Raw genomic sequence first — 15,607 nt, 5'->3', positions numbered from 1 at the left:
AGATAATTTAGAAACTAAACTAAAATCAATACCAGATAAAGGAGATAAAAGAAGAATGCGTTCGCAGTGTATCTGTCTGAAGTAAAATTTTGTCCTCAAACACGATAAAACAGTTATTGTAATACACACTAATAATAACGCACACACTCAACATAGCCCCGCACTAGGGAAACCCTGTGTCGCGGGTGCCATGGACACACCCATAGACAACCACAAATTACACCCAAACTCACGAGAGCAATAAGTGTAGGTCATACAAATATTTCTCCCGGCCCGGGAATCGAACCTGGGACCTCTGCGTGGCAGTCCGGCATGGTAACCGTTCGGCCACAGAGGCAGTAAAAAAAATTCTATTACCATATTTGGCAAAAACTTAAAATGAATTTCAATTGTTACATTTATAACATAAGTATTCTTACATTAACACATTTCTACAAAGACAAAACACATATCTTGTAAAATAAGTTGAATTTTAGAATCGCACTTTATGACCCGATGGGAATTCTGTACAACAGCCGACACTGGTGAGAAATGATATATAAGAACCGTAAGCGTAAATCGGAACTCTAAGTCAGATTCATTTCACACACACACAACGCGCGCAATTTCTTTAAAACGGTTCTGTTCCGGGTCACTAATGTACAGTCGATGTCTATAATCGATACCTGATCCCTTAGCCGACCTTTTGATTCTGAGAACCTTCTCACGCATTCAATGCAACAGAAAAGCGTATAATAATACCGACCTTATGGTTTAAATTTGTATTTACTTAACGTAATTCAAGATCTAATTGACTTAAAAAGTTTCTTAAAACGTCATTCACTAATGATGCAATAAAGAAGTTCACAGGTTACAATGTTTAACACTTTTCTTCGCGTTTATGTATCTACTCGGAACCAAATGGTCGGTTTGGCGTCAGGTATCTTAGGGCATCGACTGTGCCGCGACCGTGCCATTTGTTTTGCCATATACACAAAACGTATAAACGAGATCACAGTTTGGATGCATAAGCTCTGTCTACGCTGAATGTAATTTGAGGTAATATTTATTCATCTGAAACAATTCGGCATTTCAATTAAACAAACGGTTCCCTACACTTTATCGACACTTAAACACATTAAAGCATTTAAGTCCTAAGTCCATGTAATAACAAAAAAACTTGATGAGCGGACAAACGTCAAAACGGCCATTATAGCGCGCCGGTACTACAATTTGTATTCGTCTTGCACGTCAAAGAAAAGATTTTTTTAAATTTCTTATGAAGCTTTCTAAGGCTATATATAAACTTAAGGTTAAAAGTCAACGCAATTCTGGCACAGCTTTCGTTAAAAGCTCGCACAAATTCGGGAACATCTCCCTTACAACAGTTTCGAAGCACAATTTATTCGTAACGTCCGACTGATCGATCGCTTCGAAAGGCATTAAGGTGTACAGAACGAAAGCCAAGTTATTTCTAAGGCTAAATTTTGCGTCTGCCCCTGGTACTAAGTCCGACAACTTAGAAACCAATTGTGGATGCAGTCTATTAAATACGTATCCAGATTTGCGTTCTGTGAGTGCCTCTTCAGTGTATAAACAATTCAGCATATCCGCTGTATATGCTTCCAATGTCTGGCGCTGTTCCACATAAACGTCTTTTAAAAGCTTGTCACTCGATTTCGTTCTTTTGAAGACATTTTTATACCTGTAAAAATATATACGTTAATTTCATTTGATTTTAGTATCAAAGGGCAATCTTTATATGTTGTGTTATATGGAAAGATAAATGTCAAACATTGTTGGCAGCTCGATGAATAAGGTCCACTGAAAACCAGCATCAAAACCTTCCGCATACGCTACGGCCGCATATGATAATGTTTCAAATTGTGTTGATTATTTGTAATTTTGTATGCTTTTTTGCTATTTTATTTTTCATTTGTTAGTTATTTTTGCTTTCTTGTTGTGGCGTTGCAGTAAATGGTTTCTTTCAGAGTTGTTGCGAATATCAGTATATTAGAAATATATTAGAAATTCCGCATCCGCATAAGGTATGCGGCACGATACATTTCCACTTTTTTTAAATAGTTGCAATCCGCATTAACATCTGGTGAAGGTAAAAAAATCAGATAGGCAAAAACCTGCATCAGCAACAACTTCTAAAATTCCAAAAAGAAATAACTAGTGTACTAACAGCATCATCAAGCCAGCCATCTTCTCAAGAAGCACGGCGGAGTGCTTCAGTAACGGCAGCGCCAGCGGAAGTAGACGCGGGGCCGCACCCAGAGGACACGAGTGTCGCCACTCCCCCAGTGACATCGCCTCCGCTGCCGACACAACGCTGTGCAAGACGCGCAAGTCGTCTGCCGAAAAAGCGTTTACGTGAGTCAAATAACACAACATAAAAGCATTTTAAGAGCTAGCAGCTTGTCACTGTTGCGAAACAACTTTCAATAACAATGAATGAATGAATAAGCAACATTATTTTAAATGCAAAGTCAAAAAGGGTCCCAGAATGACGCTAATGTTGGTTACTCGGCGCGCTAATTCTTAAAAGGTGAAAAGGGCTGGTTACATATATAATTAATGAATGTAAATTCTTTACTACACGTCAAATATTACAATGATAAGATGGAACAGAAATGGAAGCGTATTAAACAAACCAGTATCATGTGTTTTTATAAAAGTTTATAGAAAAAAATGTTTTTTCGAAAATTTATTATTTGATATAGTGGTATTTCCTTCTTTGAATATTAAGGACCCGATATACAGACAATTCCTCGATAAGATCGATAGTCACGATAATTGCGTCCCGACTGTCACGACTTTATTACTCTACAAAGCCTGGGGATATTGTGGAGTACACTCGTACATACGGGTGAAAGCTAAAGCTGCCCTGAAGGTCGAGCAGTTGCAGTCCTGCCACAAGGTAAATTTTATTCATTTGTGGTGAGAGTACCAACTCTACATCTGTCGACATTCATGAAGGAGGACTTTTGGCCTAAAGGTGTCATATTCCAGCGTTTTCTAGGACGGCTATCGGACACCCACGTTGTAAATGAACAGTTTTATCATATCATTATGCATGTTAGTCTATAAGGTATGTGTTTTATGGGTCTTTTGTAACCTGAAAATAAATAAAAATTATTGACTGTATTAACCTGGGCTAATTTGCAGTCCCTCGCTGCACATGTCACTGATTGTAGCGGCCAGCCGCGGCAACGTCTCCGCCTCGCTGTGGCCCTGTGCGATCTTCAAGTGCTGCCGACGTCGGTTACAGGAGAACATCTACACCACATTTATTTATTTAATCTTTATTACACAATACAATAAAATACAAATGGCGTTCTCTACCAGTTAATATTAGGCCAAACAGAAAAAAAAACAATAGGTTGGTCGGTAGTTAATTGTATAACACTTCAATCATCATTTCATCACTATAGAACTCCACACAAAGATTAATATAGAAACTAAATAACTAGTTTCAATATTATATTATATGGATGTTAGTCCATAAATTACACAATTATATGGGTCACAATTGCCTCATGTATATGAATAAATAAATAAAATAAAAAAGAGCACATTGCGTCGTAATTTCGTTATAAAAATTACATACAAAAAGAAACCTAACCTTCTCATGTGGGTTAAAGCGGTAGATATACAAACCATATTTGTGTTGCAAAAACGAGCGATTCGTTCTGTGTACCGTTTAGGTTCTCGGGTTTCTCTCAGAGAAAAGTTTAAGGAGACTGGTATCATGACATCACAGTACATTTATCCAAATATTTTGTATGCCCGTAAGAATATACATAATTTCATTAAGAAAGAAGATATCCATAATGTTAACCTTAGAACTAAGTCCAAACTTATGGTACCACGATTTCGTTTAACTAAGGTAAACGATTATTTTATGGGGAACTGTATACGTTTTTACAATAAGATTCCGGAATTAAGATTTATCATTTCCTAAGTTTAAAACTTACATTAAAATAATTTTAATTGAAAATTCATATTACAAAATTGAAGAGTATGTTTTAGATAAAGAAGTATGGAAAGACAACAAGGGTCTAGATTCCGCACAATTATGATTCAAAGTATATTCGATAGCATTTAAGTTTATTTGAAAAGAGTAATCCCTAGAGTTTCTTGTTTTTTTTTTTTTTTTTTTTTTTATTCTTCTCAGGGATGTCAGCGTAGTAAACAAGCAGTAGTTTACAAAGTAGCTTAAAAAATTACGTTTACTAGTGTAAAAATTATACCTATGGCATAAATGATTATTTTACTTTGACTTTGACTAAACCAGCATTGAAATTAATTTCCGTGCTGAAGTTTCGTAATACTACATCTAATATAACACAAAGTAAATATGTATTACAGATAGAGGCCGTATAGAGGCTATAATATCTTACAAATAAATAAATTTTTGAAACGACAATAAATAAATAAATAAATAAATAATAGAGAAACATATGCAGAAAAAATTTAAAAAAACAAGCTGAATTGAAGTTTTAGTTAAAGTTGAATTTAAATTTTAATACTTGATATATATTATAGATATATTAAGAAAATATATTTTACTCACAAGACTAGATATTATATTCATGTCAACATTTAATGTAAGCGCCACATTTTACAAGTTCTGTAAATAAAACCTTTACGACAGAACACGTCTAAATATAAGAATGTAAGTGTAAAATAAGAGAATAAACTCACCAAGTTACAGTACATGTTAACGAGTGCCTTGAGAATAGCGCACTGCTCGATCGGTTGCGCACGATGGTATATTTTGACCAGAGAATCGACGATGTACGTCACGTGAGATGGACTGTCCCCGCTTATCCAGTCCACTAGTTGTAGTATCTGTTTGTAAATAAAACCAAGCAAATGTTGGTATCTTGTCTCAACATTTAAACTAACCAAATACATCAGGTTTTCGCACATGTCGTGCGCCTGGTAGTAAGCGACATGCGTGTCCATAACAATTGCAGTGACGCTCAGAGATTCAAATCGCAAAGATCTGAGGGGCATTGCTACTGCACCTGTCACACAGACGTACGTTGAATTGTCCCATATGCCTGTAATTTCACCAGCACCCTTGCCCTTCAAAACCGGAACACAGTAATACTAAAAACATTACTACTAGGCGGCAGAAAAAAATAAGGTGGCAATTCTTCCTTGGACGAACTCTTTCACAAGGAGCTCTACTTGAAAAGCGCCAGAAAGCGCCAGAAAGCGTCTGTACAAATCTTTATATTCGTGTAATAGCCAGGGCTTCATTTTCGGTCGAAAAACTATTGCAGCAAATTTTTGATAATTCTTTAGCTCCGACTGTTGTATTATGTTTTGTATTATAACTTGGTAAAGAATCAAAAATAAGATTTTAGTAAATGGAATTTGGGACAGCTCCGACTGTTGTGGCGGTCGAGCTGGGAGTGACCGTGGTACGAAAACAAAATGAGAAAGTGAAGGAAGATGGAAGAATTCAAATTTAAATACATGTAAAATAAAAAATTATAAGACACAAGCGGAGAGAGGCGATATAAAGAGGTGAGATGACGGTGTAAGGAGGTCGCACCGTCACATACTACTAGACTAGGGAGTTATAAACAACACCAAACAACCACACCAAAAAAAAGATCTCAGGTCCAGAGCCACGGAATTCACTCCGGGTGACTACTAGCGATGGGCGAGACGAGTTATTTAACTCGAGTTACTCCTATAACGACTCAACTCGAGTTTATTATTCATGAACTCGAGCTAACTCGACTGACCCGCCCCGCCCGCCGCTGAATCGAATACTTCAATCATACAGCGCGTCGGTGACCTTCAGAGCACGCTCAAGTCGCGAGCGATGGGAGAGTCGAGTTATTTACTTTTTACGTTACTCCCACAACGAGTCAACTCGAGCTACAATTTGGGAACTCAAGCTAGCTCGGTCGGTTCGGTGACCTTCGGTCACGCTCGAGTCGCGGTCGGCCGGCCGATCGTGTCCAACTCGATGAATCGTCGGTTCGAGTTCTACTCGCGACTCGCGGTTCCTCTGTCAAACACCGAGTCGAGTTAACTCGAGTTGCAACTCGAGTTAGCAGTCAAGTCAACTCGAGTAACTAGAGTTGAAACAAATACAACTTGTCGTATCGCTAGTGACTACCCACAATACCCAGACCATGATCAATTTAGAAAAGTTAATTTATGAAATTGATCCGGGAATCGAACCCGGAACCTCCTCAACCAGCGCCCACAGTATAAACTGTTTTTCGTTTCCGATCATTAGAATTAAATTCAAATAATTGTGAATATAGACACATCAAGTGTCTAGGGATCAAGCATCTTTTTGCCAATTACTGAAAATCTGGTTTTTAATAATTTTTTTAACCCTAATGGATTTTTTCTGGTCAATTTTATAATTTGAAAATGAAATTGAAGAAAAAAGGCCATGGGGATTTAAAAAAATACTTAAAAATTCTGATTTTCAGTAAATAGCAAAACCGTGCTTTATCTTTAGACACTTTTGATGAGTGTAATTCTAAAGAATATATTTATTTTTTAATCCAAATACGAATCATACCTCTCCAAAGTAATCTTTTTCATTCCAAAGCGGCAGGTACTGTGCCAAGAACATAGTGACAACAGGGATGCCCTGCAAGAGTGTGCGCTGCAGTGCCGCGAGTCGCAACAGCAAGTCCTGCTTTTCCAAGTAGCTGTGAGGGGACCCTTCCAGGAAACCTTTGAGACAAAATTATAAATACATTTTTATATAAAGTATAATATTAATTGCAGCAGTATCGGTCTAAAATTAACTATATTATACTAATATTTCTTAATTCGACTGTATTTTTTGTGTGTATATTACGCGATTACTCCGCATTTGTGAACCGATTTCAATGATCCTCTGGGAACTACACTCTAGCCAAATTCGATGTAGAATGTTTAATAAGAAAACGTTGTTAGGCAACCAATGATGGCCTAGGATAAGATCATATTTTCAATGCTAATTATTAAGTCTGGCTCTGTCCACGGTCACCTCTCTTAATTGCAATTTAAATAGGTAAGTAGGTAATTGGGTTATGTAGAGGTAATACTTACCTGGTCAATTATTATAAACTTTACAAAATACCTACTAATACGTATGATTTATGAATAATATAATAAAGTTTTTTAATCATATTAATATTTACTGCTAGATGGTTGGTAATGGTAGAAGAAAAGAAACAAAATTGTTAGATTTTATTTGATATTAATTTACCTCATATTATAATATCATCCAGCATCTATTTCCGATTCTGAACTTGAATACCACCAGAAGTCGAATGTTTGCAATCTCTCCATTCAAATCAAAAAGTTATTAGGGTTGACACAGTTTTACAAATAATTTAAAACTTCTGTTGAACAATATTCATTATAAACATGACGCCAAGGTTAGTATTATTCATAATTTAGTTGAATTTCGGGGGAAAGTATTGACATTGTGGTAACTGTGAAAAAGTCTGACATGAAAACCCTAGAAATTATACATTCGTTGACATTTATTCTACATAGAATTTGGCTAGAGTATAGTAGCATGACGCTTCTCGTCGTGAGAAGAGGTCTGTGCCTAGCAGTGGAACTATATATAAGCTACTATTATTATAACGCTTATTTGTGTTTTCAAAGCAACCAAAATTTTGATCACGGCTGACCATTGGACCTGTAAACAGCCAGGCAAGTTGAATGAATTAATTAATGAAATATTTATTTATAATAAATCTTGGTTAATTTTTTTTTAATAGAATTTATTTGCAAAAAATCATTTCCGATGTGTAGTAATAGCGACAATGTAAGAGCTGGATAAATAAGAAATACTTTTGACTATTTTGTTATTGTTGCACGCCGGTGGGACAATTGTGACAGAAAAAAGTTACATGCTCAATGTGCTCAATACTTTTATAGCAGCAGCAGTAGCTTAAATGTGACGTTTTCAAGTGTAAATTTATTTTACCTATGGAATAAATAATCTTTGACTTTGACTTTGACTTTGACATAGCATAGGTACTATAATGTTATTGTTATGTTGCAAGGTGACAGTAAGTTAACTCAAATCAACATGTCCAATGTTTAATGTTCATGTTCTATTTTGTGATAAAAATAGTTCGTTTTATTCGTCAAAACTACAAGTTACGTACGTAGTAACTATTATGGTAACTTGTCACAAACCCGAATTAATTTTTTCCGGAATAACGTTTGTTCGTATTTTCATTACCCCGAAAATCGAATTTCAGGATATGTTGGATGTTTATCACAAAGACACAATTAGGTTCGGTTAAGTTAGGCTTAAAAGAAAAAACAATTTCCTCTCAAAATTACTTTCGAAGTTATGAAAATTCGCGCAAACAATATTTCTGGAAAATGTCATTTCGAACTTCTGATAGGTAACCAACTATTATACCTGTGCTGTGGTTACGTGCTTTGATGTTGTAAGGATATATGTTGATACGTCAATACACAGAACAATTACGATACGTCAATACACAGAACAATTACGATACGTCAATACAGTGTAGTGAGAGTGGTACGTGTCCCAACAATACGAGAAGTTTCGCTTACTTAAGCTTAGTCCCTTATGCACATAGTTGTATATGTACATAAGGGTACCCAGCCCGCCATTTTCGATTTTTACGTTATGGTCGTGTTAATTATCGCGCGGAAAAACTTGAAAATCGTGGAAAAACGCCTTACTACTTTGGAGTGCTAACATTTTTGTTGGTAGGTCATTCGTCACACCTGTAATATTATCAATGGTAGTGTTTCATATCATAATATGATATCTTCATAATCTTATTTTATTTGATTTTAATAAGTTTTCCATTTTCTGTTTATCGTAATACATTTTTTGTTATAAGAAAGGAAAGTACACCTTAAACCGCTTCAACTAGCACATTGAATGAAATTTCAATATAAAATCAAAACATAAGTTTCAACGATAGTCCAGAATTTGTTACATTTTTTAAATTAGAAATTACGACCAATCGTGACCAACCTCAACCGTGACCATGGGACCTGTCCCTTTACAGGTCCACTCTGGCAACACCTGTCTATTCCCCGACATTCGTGAACCGTGATTTCTTTAAAACAAAACATCTTTAAAAAGCCGTAATATACGTGATGATCAATGAGTGATGTCCAATTGTAATGCAAACTAAAAATCGATTAATTAATTGAATGAATCGATTTGTTTAATTGAGTCATACTAGCGGTTTTCCTTACATGAATAGTAGAAATACATAACCTTTATAAGCATATATTTAAAATTTCCCAAAATCTTAATTTTAAATCCTCCTCCAAATATTTACACTTAAGATACTCGTTGGATTGCAATTGAAATTTTCGATTTGCCAATCAATTACAAAAACTTTAATTGAATGAACGGAATGTTTTTTTTTTCGTATAGCACTATGCAACCATAAACAAGTCACAGAAGTATAGATGAAAAATAACCTCACCTTAAAACTATCATTTTTCAAATAAGATTTTACAATGCTATTCAAATGAATATTGTTGAAAAAAGTGATGAGATATCAAGTAGAAATCTTCGAAGTATACGTGAAAGTGTTACTTATTCGATTTATTGAGTGATTGCTTTAGATTTTTAACCAAACAGGTTTTGTTTACTTTTGGTTGAAAATTGATTAAACAGACTATACAATATATATATTTTTTTGTTATTCCAATGCTGCTACATTTTTTTTCAAACTCATGTATATTACAGCCCCCATACAGTATAATAAAAAAATTTGAGCCTACACTCACAGGTAGTCAATAAATGTTGCAAATCGTGTGACAAGAAAGCGAATTGCTCGTCGGTGGCGACAGCGAGCAGTGTGAGACCGGTTTCATTGCAGAATAATGCCCGGAGCCGTGCTGGACGCGACATTGGCTGCTGGAGACTGTATCGGAGCAAGGACACTGGACTGGAAGGCACAAAGAAAAATTCTAGAACACACGTAGAATTCAAACTTTTTTCCCCCCCTTTCTTTACCCTGCAATCAGCCTTCCTGGCTAAAAAACAGATGGGTTGTATGTAGTTCATAACAGAATTTAAACTACTTAATCAACTTGTTAAGATGAGAATTTAATCAGGTTGTGTACACTATCCACGGATTATGCTGCCCTCGTAACGAAAAAAGGCACAACTATGCGTACTTTATACAGCAGTTGTGCCTTTTTCGTTCCGAGGGCAGTATAGCTAAAACAAGGAGTTTTTAGAACAATTTTTCGGCCTACGTCCAGCTCACCATTTTAAAATACTAAACGTGTGGATTTTTTCAAGTAGCGACTCTATTTAAATACATGATATTAATACGATCAATAAAACTTAAGTAATAAAATAGCCCAAAGTTAACGGTTTCCAAAATATAAATAAATATTCATTAAAATAGTGGACAGGAACAAGGTTAGGCTAAAGCATTCTACAAATTCAAACCACTTTATACGTTTTTGGACCCTCTACAGATTTTCATATAGAGGTTGTTTGTTTATGCTGATAGGATGACTAGATCACAAGGGATGCAAACTTCCCGAAAACAGAGTGTTGAGAGCGGAACGAAAACACCTCACTAAGTCTCACCGCCATTTAAGGCGTAATCTAGCTTATACAGTCACACTGTACCAGCAAACAGTATATACGTAACTTACTCTGAGAAATCAAGATAATTCTTTTGAGGTTGCTTATCAGCATACTGTTGTGAGCCTATGTTACAAAACTCCATGTTCGGCACTAAAGGATCTGCTTTCTTTTTTCCACTCATCTGAAAACAAAATATTGAAAGTTAAGTACAACAAGTTCTAAGTTTGTGTGCCGAGTCATTGTATTATAATTCATTCGTAAACTGTAAAAAAATTAATAGAGAGACTTGAGTGTCATCTCGTTGTCTTAACTGAACAAAATGACTAAAAATAAAATTATTTCTACGAAAACAAAATAACACTCACTGAGTTTATTGGGTTAATCCAGAGCAAATGTCGTCTTTCCTTGCTACAAGTGTTTCTCTTCGCCTGAAAATTAATAATTAGGTAGTTTTTTCAAACAATAACTTAAATCAGCAAATACTATATGACACATCTTACGCCTATCCTTACCTGGCATCTTTTGAATCTAGCCATCAAATTTACATTGAGTTTTCTGAAAGAAGTATGCACAGAGATAGACGGAATGTCTTCTGGGACACATTCTGGTCTGTACGACTTGAATAAACCAAGTAATACTTGAAGTTGCCGCAACATGTTCTGAAATAGTTTATATTAAAATCAAATAAATAATAATTTGTATTCTAGGCCATTTCATACAATCCTATGTGAAATAAAGAAAAAATTTGAATGTAAATCGCACAGATTTATTTTTTCGAACAAACTAAAGTTTCAGGCTTTTTACAGACTGACTGGCAGTCAGCCGTAACCCGAAACTTGTCGCAATTGCAAGAACCTAAGAATTTGAAAAGTAATTTATAGTTTGTACTGCTTCATAGTGTGTACTAATTTTCTTTTATGAAGATATTAACATCTTTATTTGCTAAAACTTTTACTTCTCAAGACAAATGGAGTACATAGCAGTCAGAATAAATAATACCTCAATGTAAATTTTGCAACATAAAAATGAATTAAAAAAGCTACGCTAGTCCACAATTAAACAATGTCAACTTTTCTTACAAATTTCAAATTGTGTATTTTGAGCTTGAATGTTATGGAAATAAATCATTATTATTAATATGGACCTAGAAACAGAATCAAGGATAGGCAAAATTTAATTTTTTATAAATAAAGAAGGTACCTTTTTTCCCTCTCTATTCTTGGCAAAATGTAATAACTCTATCACTCTACCTCTGGTGACATCACACGGCTTTGTTAATGTGTATACTAGCTTTAGTGCATGTGCAGTCTGGAACCAGAAAAGTAAAAATCAATTATCAAAACAAAATAGAGTCTATCACCAATAATTATCTAGACGTGTTTGAATGCTTGTCTGTGTAACTGAAAATGGAGATGTGTACACCTTCGATCCGTCCGATTCGAACCGACGTCTTCTAGCAAACCACGCCAGGCGCTATGCCAACCAAGCTACGGAACGTATGTGAACCAGTGAACTTCACGAATTTTTCCATGTGCTTGTTGTCGTGTCTTTGTATTTGGTTTTTAACAACATTTTAGCCGTAGCACTATCTATGAAAAATCTATGAAAGTATTTCGTCACCCAGTTAGGATACCTTTACTACAGAAGGATTTTTTTCTAAATGTTCGATCTTTGTATAACAAACTACTTAGTGGAGTAATTTGTCATAAAAAACAATGGAACATCAATTCCATAAAAAATTAAAATACAGTGACTTTCAAATGTTTCTCATAGATGGCGCTACGGCTAAAAAGTCGTTTGAAAAACCAAATACAAAGATACGACAACAAGCACAGAAAAATTCGTAAGATCCGCTGGTTCGTTCAGTGACTTAATTGGCATAGCGTCCGGCACAGTTTGCTAAAAGACATCAGATCGAATCCGGCCAGATCGAAAGAATTCTTTCTAAGTGTTTGATCTTTGTATAATAATTGTAACAGTGTATGTATTTTTTACACAATTAATGGCATTCTTAACTTAAAACTTAAAATTTTTGGATGTGTTGTATATTTTCTATTTATAGTCATAAACCAAAAACCTACTCAGACACATCACATATAAAAGCAAATACTGTCTAACTCAAAATTCTGGACTTAATAAAACATGATTTGAAAATTCAAAGTACTGAATGAAACAAACAAATTTACATTCTCATAGGAAATGAAACTATTTTTCCGGATTTAAATACCGTATTTGTTTTTTCAAACAAACCGACATTTCGGGCCCTTTACAGGTCCCATGGCTGACTGTCAACCGTGTCAACCGTGACCAATCCGGAAAAATTGTTTCATTTCCTATGTGTAACAATCGCGAAAACCTCAGAACTCGATTTATATTCTCATTTATAAATGGATTAACCAAACAGTGTGTAATAATAAATCTTTAAGTCAGTTTTAAGTCATGGTACAAAATTTCACTTACCAAAATTTCAAATGAGAGTAGTGTGTAGAAAATTTCATATCCTGAGTCTAAAGCTTGCATGTCAACACTGTCTGTGGTCATGGCAGCTGGAAAATACCAAAATATAACAATAAATTGCATGAGAGAAAGAAAAAGCCAGCTTAGTTTGAAACATAAAACGATTTAGCTTATAGTACAGATTACCAAAGACAAATCATTAAAATTTTAAAACACAAAAATCTTAAATTAGCCAGAAATGATACTAATTTTTTTGGATCTACATTGCGTATAATCTGGTGCTCAAACAAACCAAAATTCCAGGCTCTTTACATGTTCTATGGTCAGGGCTGTGATGACACCAAAATCGTATAGTGCAAATATGTAATCTAAATTTGAATAAAATTGTTTTATTTTCAGTTATTGCTACAATCACAAAATCCTAAAAAATTGATACACAAGTGAGTTGCTATGTATTATTAATTTATGCTAACAACCAAACCTAAGCTGCTACCATTAGCAATTCATTAACAATATGAATATTAAAACAAATCTTATGAACACACTAGTTTTCTTTTAATATTACCCGACGAACGTCTTACCCCAAACACTATATTATATCCTCCATTCAATCGTGAGCAAAAAGTTTAGTAAAATTTTCTTATTACTTGATGTGATAATTTAATAATAAATCTATTGTTAAGGCTTCTTAGGTCCACTTGTTAATATTATTATTAGGGTGGCTCCATTTGGGGCCTATGCGGCCCCTCACTCGCTGCAACCTTTAACTGACCTATTGTGATCATCACTAATTACAGTTTGAAGTGAAGACCAACATCATTAAAGAACTGAAGGGACTTTCCCAGCTCTGACAGTTTTTATGTCCTCTAGCTACAGGCCACCGCCTGTGCCTACCCAGTATGGAACTTCTTACGCCCATTAGAGGGCAGTATTGGTAAGGAGATGCACAGAAGTTTGATCAGCCTCAAGGCAGAATCTACATTCTCTGTTTACTCCCTGCCCAACATTTGACATGTGCTTGTTCAAGCCACAATGCCCTGTTAAGACTCTAGTCAGCATTCTGATGAGGTTCTCTACAGTGTTTGGCACTGTAGGCAGCTATCAGGGCTTTTAGTAATACAAAATAATGATAATAGGTAATTTAAAGCTTAAGTCTATTACTAGTAGGTACATAATTGATCAAAACACAAAGTACACATGTCACTCGAGGAGCCGACTGCTACGTCGCCTTACCAAAACCTGGATGAAGTGACACATCAACGGCGTATCGGGCTTGGGAGAAAACATTTTCAGGATGTTTTTAGAACATGCAGACAGTCTTAAGAGTAGTAATGCTGTCTTTTTTCACATAACAGCATAAAAATCATCAACTCCTGTATGAGCAAACATCAAGGATGCGCTACAGTGCCATGACAGGCCCTACGGCATCCTGATAACCGTTATTAAATTGAACACGCATTGCGATTTACTTAAGTGTAATTTGCTTATTTAAGAAATAAATACAAACAAATTTGAATTTGCTTACCTGTGAGCCAATCCAATAAAAAGGCCATTCTGGAGAAATTGCCGCGGTTCTCACAGCTAGCGAGGAGCCAACGAAATGCGTAATCTACTGTACGCTCTTCAACCATCTCCTGGGGTACCAGACAAGCGCCGAAGCTTGTCCATTTCGTGATCGCTTTTAACATATAAAAAAGACATTTGAAGATAAATTATTCTAGTGAATATAGGAACAGATATAATCGGAAACAGAAAATATACTTACGTATCGATAAATTCAGCCACAGTTTAAATAACGTGTGAAAATCTTCGTTGTCCAAACCCACTGAATCCACAACATCAGATAATTCATTCAATTTACAAAGAAAAATATCTTTATCGAATCCTCGCTTCAATGATCGAATGAAATCAATCATTTCATCCATATCCGCCATCATAAGAACAATATTTTGTATTTTTATTTTGTTAAAAGCGCAAATACATGTTCTTGTTTACAAAATAATTCAAACTCGAAATACGTTGACTTACTTGACAATTGACATGAGAACCGTTTACGAGTTTACGGTCTGTGGGATCTTTGTTTTTAAATTGAAATTTTTAAATTTATTAAGGCTTTGGCAAACCCATCAGCCTAAACATGAAGTTTAATTATGTTTCTGTAAATATGGCCGCCACAAAGAAGATAGGCAATTTGAGGCGGCGTGCTTAGATTGACTCGGGATTCCTTAAAACGGGCCGATACGGGTATTTTAGTTCGAGATTCGTATAATTTCGCGTTTTAATCTTCGATTAAGTCACAATAGCACTATCCTATTCCACTTTAAACTAGATTTCACAAAATAATTGAAAGTCAAAATAAAAACGACACTTTTCCCTCCAAAAGGTCCCAGAGCGAATCCTTAAATTGAAAGCCATTTTTCAGAATTTATCGCTACACCAACACAATTCTCTACAATCTACAATAGATGTTTTTTATTTAATGGTATATTTACATAATTATATGCATACGTCTAAAAATTTTATTATTCTGAATTTTATTTTAAATACGTATTAAGGGTCGTATTCTAG

At 35.1% G+C, this 15,607-nt stretch overlaps 1 protein-coding gene across 1 annotated transcript; it reads right to left on the bottom strand.

The window, feature by feature from the left end:
* Positions 1-292: 292 nt before the first annotated feature.
* LOC113235854 (centromere protein I-like) lies at positions 293-15,235 on the bottom strand. Its single transcript, XM_026471780.1, has 13 exons — positions 14,805-15,235; positions 14,565-14,717; positions 13,043-13,128; positions 11,783-11,890; positions 11,095-11,241; positions 10,948-11,010; positions 10,651-10,763; positions 9,766-9,926; positions 6,548-6,705; positions 4,693-4,839; positions 3,138-3,264; positions 2,171-2,339; positions 293-1,684 (listed from the first exon to the last, which is right to left on the bottom strand). The coding sequence occupies exons 1-13, from the start codon at positions 14,974-14,976 to the stop codon at positions 1,300-1,302; spliced, it is 1,989 nt and encodes a 662-aa protein (XP_026327565.1). The 5' UTR covers positions 14,977-15,235; the 3' UTR covers positions 293-1,299.
* Positions 15,236-15,607: the final 372 nt, after the last annotated feature.

The sequence above is a fragment of the Hyposmocoma kahamanoa genome, unplaced genomic scaffold, assembly GCF_003589595.1.
Source record: "Hyposmocoma kahamanoa isolate Upper Pololo Valley unplaced genomic scaffold, ASM358959v1 102, whole genome shotgun sequence".
Classification (NCBI taxonomy): Eukaryota; Metazoa; Arthropoda; class Insecta; order Lepidoptera; family Cosmopterigidae; genus Hyposmocoma; species Hyposmocoma kahamanoa.
The sequence above is the reverse complement of the archived record's forward strand: the minus strand, read 5'-3'. Positions and strand labels throughout refer to the sequence as shown.

Coding starts and splice junctions, on each gene's coding strand:
- LOC113235854 (XM_026471780.1), bottom strand. CDS start 14,976: ATGATGGCGGATATGGATGAAATGATTGATTTCATTCGATCATTGAAG. Junction 14,718..14,804: donor GTGGCTGAATTTATCGATAC/GTAAGTATATTT, acceptor ATATGTTAAAAG/CGATCACGAAATGGACAAGC. Junction 11,891..13,042: donor TACTCTCATTTGAAATTTTG/GTAAGTGAAATT, acceptor TTCTGGTTCCAG/ACTGCACATGCACTAAAGCT.